The following is an 8,611-nucleotide window of genomic DNA, read 5'->3' as shown; positions in this document are numbered from 1 at the left end:
TTTGATTCAAGCACATTATTTTTTTAAGCATTGGAATTTAAATAAGTAGAAAGTTTGTCGGGTAAATTTATTTTTTTATTTAAAACCTAAAAGTGTGTGGTCTCATCCACTCATCACTTTACACATAACTCCTTGTTAGAATATTATAGTGTGGCTATTTGCACAGTGCTGCACACACACACTAGAATAGATGAAAACAATGTCTAATAGCTGCCTATGAAAGTTAAGACAACCTATTGTAAGTGACTTTAAAAACACAATAGCTTTAAAGACTAATTGAGCCGGTTGTTGAATTACTATTCAAAATGTGTACTAGGAACTAAGCCTTAAACATAGGCGAACGATTCTACAGGTCTATGTATACATAACCAACATCCCAAAATGTAGTGTTTTTATTAGTGTTCGTAATGCAAAAATCTCGAGTTCTTTCTCACTTTGCTCTGATAGGTACCTAATTTGAATAATATATGTGAATTTTTCTGTTCAAATTGATGACCACATATACGAAGGCGATATTAATGAAGAAACGATTCTTCATAAGACAAGTCTATACGTTTTTGTCAATACAGTCATAAAATGTTTTTAAAATTATACGGTATACATGTTGTCACCTATCCAACTTTAATGTGTTAAATCACAATCTTCAGTTGTAGCACTGATAAATCAATACTATTAATTGCTTGCTTAAACTTTGATGAAACCGAGAACAAAACGTTTATTAAAGATGCATTGTCTTGTAAAGATCTTGTTTAATTGAAAATTGTTGCTAGCGTGTTATTAACAGAAAAATAAGTTTCATTAGTTATTTTACATGTGTTCGGTATTATTATAAAAATAAACTTGTTTGCAATAAGAATTTTTAAACATTTATTTTCTTACTTGTTACTGGGACTACAATTTAAAAGCTTTACGACTTGTTTCACATATAACAATTGTTTTAGTTATAAATATAAATAACCAAGTACAATACCTCTCTATAATGTGTTCCGTTTATGTGTAATTATTTTAACCGAGCTGCAAATAAATATTAAGTAACAAGAATCATCATTAGCACATAACAGCGAGGAATGTTACAATTCAACAAATGTATTCCGATTTGAGCATTGGCAAAACCTAAACTATTATATCGCCTTATACTGCGGTAAATAAATACTAGCATGAAAATTAAGTAGTCAGAATAATTATTTTTTGACACATTTGAAAATAAACATCCCCAATTATTCTCAATAACACATCTAGTGAAATCGTGTCCACACTTTACACCACGCCGACAATTATCTAAGATTAATTTTTTAATAGTTCATTGTAGAAAAAGCTTTTTTTTTTTTTTGCAATTTAGTAATAACCAAAGTGAGAAAAGACCTACATGCCTACTATTGTTGCCATTATAAACAAATATTCTATTATTTTTTTTTATTTTTTCAAAATAATAAACTATGAGTTTACTTTTAAAATTGAATAATTGGTACTTATCGCAGTTATCGGGATAATGTCCCTTGCATGACTTCTTTCACAGGCAATTCAAATAATAGTTTGCGAAGTAGAACTAGTTTTTTTTTACTTTTTTATATAATAAGTAATTAAATTGTTACATATGTATTTGTTACTCTATGGTCATAACAATAATAGAAGTAATAAAAATTCAATTTTTTTAAAACCAAAACAATATTTTTTTAACAGTAGGTCTACCTTTAGCGATACAATTTAACAATCGTGGCCTCTGTATTAGATATGAATAATAATATGTTTTTAACATTTTAAATGCATGATTTAAATAAAGGAAATAAATAGTTTTCCAAAACAATTTTTGCTCTTTGAAAGATATTGCAATCGAAATCAATTCTACGATGAATCAAAGATAACTAAAACAATTTTAAAAAAAAAACACACATTAAAATTATGAATAAAAGATAATTAAACAATTAATAAATTATTATTATATTATCACCACTAAACATATTTCTAGAACTTATATCAATTCATATAATACACAAAATTTATTATTTGAAGCATTTTTGCAGAAAACATTTATAAATTATTTTTCAGCAAAGTTTTACATTGCATTATTAACATCTAAATTACTATACTTTTCCACAGAAAATGTATGAGATAAAATCTTACTTTGACATTAGGTAAAATAACTAATTTAATAGATAGCAGAAATAATAAAAACATTTAAACATAAATTCATTTAATGTAATATTTTAATTCATTATAATACGAAATAACAGTCGGGCAAATTAAAAATTGACTAATATTCTATAGACTTTTAAATATTTTTACATTGTACTGTTAGAGATAAAACAATTTTTCTCTGGATGTATAAAGAGTTCGATCGACCTCTTTAAAGATTTAAAATAAGCGTCTCAATCGAAAGTAATAGCATATGAACAGGTAATTATATAAAATTAGAGATGTCAGTTTTTGAAATGTAACAGTCAAAGGTTGCCAAACAAAACACCCATAAACACAAACACGCCTTGACTTACAGTTGTGTATAGCTGAGTCCTGCTACATCCAGTATCTCGTGGCTTGATGTCAACATCCCTTTACTTTCTTCCTTGTGGAGCTTCTGTTCTAAAAGTCTCTGCTCTAGTACATGTCTTTCTATCTCCATTCTTAATTTCTCTTCTCTTTCTCTCATTCTCTGTTCGTGTTTTTGTTTCTTTAGTTGTATTTCCAAATCATGTTTCTCTGTTCTTTGCTTTAGTTTCTCTTCTTTCTCTCTCATCAAAAGCTTGTGTATTTCCAGTCTCATTTTCCGTTCTTCTACTTCCAGTTCATAAATCTCACCAAACCGTCGTCTTTTATTTAAGTTTCTACATCCGTGTGTAACCTGTGTAGATGGATGAGAATTTCTTTTCCTTTCTGTGTCATCGAAATCCTCTATCTGAGGCCTGTTAGTGTTCGAAAAAATAAAAAGTTTATTTGAATTTATAATAAAATAAAATTAAACGGTCTAAAGCACTAATTTTAGATCAATTAATGAGTTGGTGACCCCTAAGAAAACCTGTCACGCCACCCTTAAGTCTCGTCTCAGTGAGTGGGAACCAGTAATGTAAAGTATCAACTGTCTGACAGATCTAAATATTATCCCACATGAAAATTAAAATTAAATTACTGAGGCTCCATCTCGATGTTCTGGTTTTGGATTTTGTCTGTGGCTTCTTCTTGAGCTTGGACATCTGTACCTGTGTGTGAAAAAATGTAGGTCCATTAGTGTATCGTTCTTTTTGTATCAACATGAAAAAAACCGACCTAGTGGGTCTAACAAAATGTCTCCACTATTTCAGACAGTGGTGTAATTTATCTGTCATCCAACAACAACACGTTAATTCAACAATATAACAGCTAAGCGGATGGTGCTAGTACCTCACACAAGTCATTTCTTAATACATTTTGTGAATACTAGATATAATAACATACTTACCGTAAAACAGTTGCTGGGTAAGCTCTCGATTCTCGTTGAAATTTGCTGTAACTGAAGTACATGCAAAGGCGATAATTAGAAACCAGAATAAATTTGTATTGTATATAGTATATACATAAAGTGAAACAAGTGCGTTGGGCTAACCAAGGTAGGGTAAAGAGGATGTCGATTAGTGCATAGATGATATTTGCTGGGACTTAGGTAAAGTTGACTAAGGCATAAGGGAATGTAAGCTATGGCATATGGATTTTATTTAGGGCAAGTTAATGTTGGCTAGGGCGTGTGAATATTGGCAAGGGCATAATGTATGCCGTGTAGGGTATGATATTTTATATACTGTATAAACTTGTAACGTTTTAATAAATCAAGGTATCTTGTTATCCAAAAAACATTTTAGATCTATACGTTTATACTTATAAATATATTTTAAGAAATTATTTTGGGCTTAAGTTCAATAACGCCTTATGATGAGCTCTACATATTTATCGTTTTAAAATATTTCATTAATCAATTTCGGATATAGTTTTACCTTCAACTTGCAAGTTTGAAGATGTTACATCATTATCCATGTTGTCTTCACTGTGACGTTCCGTCGATTCATGGTGACCTGTTGAGAATAGCGAGGACTAAAAACATGTTCTTCAATTATACGCTTCAACGGGCATATTTGTCTAAAAACAGGAATGAAAACATTTTCTTTAATTACGTATTAACGATTATATGTCTCTATAAATATTTCTAAACAATTTATACTATAATTATATAAAATACATAAATAAATAAATAGACATACCATATTCTACTGCATCCCTTTCTTCTTCGGATACATTTGCAGGTAAATTGACACCTAAATACACACAATTTAAATCTAGAGCTTGATTCCATTATCAATAGTTTCCTCTATATTAATAAATTAACAACAAAAATTAAATCCTTTAAAGTCAAGGATATATCAACATAGCATTTTTAATAGATATATTTGCTAATGTTTTAAGCTTTATCTCAACACAATGTTACCTTCACTATTAAGGCTGGAAGACGGCTGAAAACTGGCGCTATTTGTTCCATCAACCACTTCTGTAACTTCATCTGGCTCTGTTGTATCCCCAGTGTTTAATTCAGACTCAAAAAGATCCTTAAATTCTACAAAATCTTCAGGACAAATATCAAATATTCTTCTAGTAAAACCAGAAAGTCTACTGCCATGAGGGTCTCTCTTTGCCCTTTTCATGTCTTGTTTAGACAAAGATTTCATCCTCTGATATTTTTCTTTCACTTTCTGTAGGTCACGTGACGGGTATTTTGCTCTATGTTCTTGTGTGACGTCATCCCAGGCTTGTTTTACTTTTTTCTTACATTCGCTGGTTCGTCCTTTACATTCTATCTCTCTCTTGTGTCTCTCTATCAGTGAGAGAAGTTCGTTTTTTTCTTCGTCTTTCCAGTTCTCTGTTCTGGTTTTTTTACGTTCAACTTGGGGGCCTAGTTCAGCTGTTGGAAAACATTACACACAGGGGGGGGGGGGGGGGGGAGGATAGTGGGGTGTGATAGTGGGGTGTGATAGTCGTCCTTTACTAGCTACTTATAGTGTTTTAAAGCAAAAAAATTTCCGTCGCAGCGTTGGTAGTGTGGAATTCACAAATTATGATGAAACAGAAAGTAAATTCAATGAAATATGTATTGTAAAACTGATATTTATATAGAGATCGTGTGTCCGAATGGGTTGATTTATGCTGTTCTTATCAAAGATTATTCGATACAGCGGATCTAGTATTATTCTAGGCATTTTTTGTTGTTTATAAAATGGTTTTTTTTATTCATTATCTTGTGTTTTTTTTTTGGTCTTGTTCCATTAAAAATTCTGAATTTACTTTTAAAATAAAAACCGCTATTGTCTTGTCCACGCACTCTTACACTGTTGTTGTATATCTCCTATTATATATATGTCTGTGTCAATACTCATGTGTTAAAAACATGTTCGAGGTGGGTAAATCTCTGTATTTCCTCAAGCTATTACTTTTTATGTACTATATATAGATCTTGCATACTATATTTAATTTGGTAAGTTATTTGCTTTATGGTAGATCAGACTCAATCAACATCATTATCTTGACCGGCATTGTTTTATCCTGCAGTTATTAACTGTGTTTAAAAAGATAGCGAAGTCAATAATGATATCCGAAATTTCGATTGCTTAATGTAAAACTCTAGATCTTGACGTGAATCATAAGGCCAACAATGTAAAATGAAACTAAACGACCCCGCCTCGCTCCGGATTTTATAATTTATCTCGTTTTTAGCGCATTTTTTTTAAATTTTGTTGACTGTCCTTTATATTAAGACAAGTAATTTTTTTCTAAACGTTTTGTGTCTAAATAGTCTGAACTATCAAACTCGTAATCCACATATTAAAGAGTGTGCAAAATGTCTCGTATCAAATATTTAAATAAAATATATTAAGACTGTCAATATTTAACGTAATATTAACACAATACTCAAGAATAAGTAAAGGGAGCTAAACCACGATTAGAGTTTATACTAAACTTCTCCCTAAATTAGTACGTTCATAAAAATTTTTACCTCACAATATTACAGCCTCTGTTCATCATATATAACAGATAATACGCTAGGACTTAATCTATTTTATCATGGTGACATGATATATGTACGTCTATATTTATCTCACACAAATGAAAATTTTACCTTGTAAACTACTAGCTATGAGATCCAAAAGCTTTGTTGCGTTATTTGCTTGTGTTGTAAATTGTGAATCATTTAAAAACCCTACACACGCATGTAGTGAAAAGAAAAGGGAAGGTTCGTCCTGAAATAGCAGTTTTAAATAATGATTTTAGAAAATCTTAAAAATAAATTTAGATCTAATTAATGAAATATCTAATATTATAATTGCTTGCAAGATTTATAATTAGAAGAAAGACTGAAATATAAAACAAATACTTCCTTTTAAAATGTGTTTTTAATGTAAGCCGTTTTATTTGTCGTGTATTTCCTTACTAAATATAACCGTTTTCTAGATTTGTTTCACTAATTGAAATCTGTTATCTTTTGATGCCTTATTAATATGTTGAGTTTATTTATTTTCTAACCTTTATATAGTACTTGATATAAGTTGTATCAGTAGCCAATATTTGCAGACCTAGCTCTGTCTCCTGTTGTCTTGTCCAATATGATTGTAACAAAATAGATTGTAGATGAAACAAACAATGTTCAGGGAATTCTGCTCTAAACGTTTCTTGTTGACTTAGTCTTTGTAGGTGGAGTAAAATATTGCAGATACTGTCAACAGAAATGTTTTAGATAAAGATGTAAAAATTCAGATAATGCAGTAGAGTTTTTTTTTTTGTTTTTTTTTTTTTGACATAATGATAGAATATTAGAATATGTAGCACGACAGACGTTACATTATGGCGCTATAATTTACAACATAATTTGAAGACAAACGAAAAGTATGCTTCAGATTAGACGCTTTATTTTACCTATTAAATGAAGTAAAGACACCTCGTAGCTCTGAGTCGAGAAAATTAAATTGTATGCATGTGGTGAGACTTTAGAAAAGTATCTTCCACCAAGGACCATGCCGTTCCACAAAACTACTCACGTATTCACACTAAATCAAAATATTTTCGCAGGTATTGCATCGACCAATTAATCAGCGTTAGTGTCTTTACGTTTATTTTGTGTACATCAAATGATAAAGTGGACTGAACTCCGTCCCCTGTATATTACTAAAGTGCATGTTTACTTATTGTTTTAAATTTACCCAAGTCTGCACTCGTTTTCCCCACAGTAGACTTGAAACGTAACTTGACTAAGATGTAATGACGTCACTAATCTTTGTTTCAGCTCTTGTATTGTGTCCTGGTACACCAACAAATGTTGACCGTGGTGGACGTCGGTTATCATTGATATGATCACAAACATCACAAGACCTAGATCTAAGATATATGACAACATTGACAAGCAAAATATATAGGATTACAATATCAATAACTTTTACTTTATTTTACTGTAGTGACAGTAAGACTAAACTATTTTCCCCATATCTAGCAATAAAATACCGTCGTTTGTTCTGGATAAATCAGAGCTCCAGTTCTGTAACAAAGTTTTTAATTCTTCTTCACTTAAACATTGTTGGTCGACTTGTGAGTCAAACATTTTCACCAGAAAAAGAAGAAATGTGAAACTCTGAAATATGTTTACAACACATATTTAACTTACAACTATCAACAGTCAATAGTAAACTAGTAAATAGACTCAAGTGAATGTATTACTTACTTGTTTTACAGTAAGGCACGTGAACTTAGAAGTCCTTAACGTCAAGTCCTTTAGGACATTGTTTCTTTTGATTTCCCCCTTTCTGTTTGCTCGTTTAAACAATTCCATTACATTGTCAATCTTCTCATCAACATCTACAAGATCTGGCACTATATTTCTGTTCTCAACAAGAGTTAATACAACATTCGCCATTTCAGGCCATCGGCTAAACTCTGTTAAAAGTATTGCACTCTCTTTACTGTTGTCTAGAATTTGGTCAATTTTCTGTCCAGTACCCGCCTCTATTACTGGACAACCTGATAAACTGGTAACGTCTAAAATAGCGAGAGCTGATTTGATTATATCATTTTTGTACCATACAGAAAATAAATATTTAACTTTAGAAAAGGGCACGTGCATTTCTTCAAGTCTTTTCTTCAATCGTTCTTCTGTTTCTGTTCTAACACCATGATCTTCACGGTCTTTTAAAACTTCCATATCGCTTTCACTGCCTTCATCCTCGTATTCATCGTCTTCCTTTTCTCCTTTCTCGTCGAAAATAGAACAATAGAACAATAGTAAAGTTGATGCATCTTAATGAACGTATATTTTTGCTAGGATGTTAATAAATATGTTTTAATTATCTTTACAATTTAAATTATGAAACATTAATCACTAGCCAGTATGTTTTTAAGCTTAAATGTTATTATTAATAGTGTCTCTTGTCCAATGAAACTATATGTTTATATAATGAGTTTCTTTTTAGTCCGCATATTTTGTTCTATAGGTATTTGACCTGCATCTCTCAAAAACAGTTGGCCACAAGTACAATAAAATACATAGAATAAACGTTGAAGACGGTCCTGTTGAGTGCGATGAGCATTTATGTTCTATAACAGAAAATTCTAA

At 30.9% G+C, this 8,611-nt stretch overlaps 2 protein-coding genes across 2 annotated transcripts; both read right to left on the bottom strand.

The window, feature by feature from the left end:
- Nucleotides 1-2,447: 2,447 nt before the first annotated feature.
- Nucleotides 2,448-4,307, bottom strand: LOC131929061 (trichohyalin). The gene is made up of 5 exons (XM_059285256.1): nt 4,224-4,307; nt 3,960-4,037; nt 3,431-3,481; nt 3,122-3,191; nt 2,448-2,897 (listed from the first exon to the last, which is right to left on the bottom strand). Exons 2-5 carry the CDS (start codon nt 3,997-3,999, stop codon nt 2,486-2,488), a joined length of 573 nt encoding a protein of 190 aa, XP_059141239.1. The 5' UTR covers nt 4,000-4,037; nt 4,224-4,307; the 3' UTR covers nt 2,448-2,485.
- Nucleotides 4,308-4,427: 120 nt separating this feature from the next.
- On the bottom strand, nt 4,428-8,200 carry LOC131929460 (uncharacterized). The gene is made up of 6 exons (XM_059285692.1): nt 7,724-8,200; nt 7,507-7,633; nt 7,209-7,383; nt 6,535-6,724; nt 6,131-6,251; nt 4,428-4,918 (listed from the first exon to the last, which is right to left on the bottom strand). The coding sequence occupies exons 1-6, from the start codon at nt 8,198-8,200 to the stop codon at nt 4,428-4,430; spliced, it is 1,581 nt and encodes a 526-aa protein (XP_059141675.1).
- Between the last annotated feature and the right edge of the window lie 411 nt (nt 8,201-8,611).

Source organism: Physella acuta, unplaced genomic scaffold (assembly GCF_028476545.2).
Source record: "Physella acuta isolate Inbredline_101_S28 unplaced genomic scaffold, ASM2847654v3 ptg000094l, whole genome shotgun sequence".
NCBI classification, from domain to species: domain Eukaryota; kingdom Metazoa; phylum Mollusca; class Gastropoda; family Physidae; genus Physella; species Physella acuta.
The sequence above is the reverse complement of the archived record's forward strand: the minus strand, read 5'-3'. Positions and strand labels throughout refer to the sequence as shown.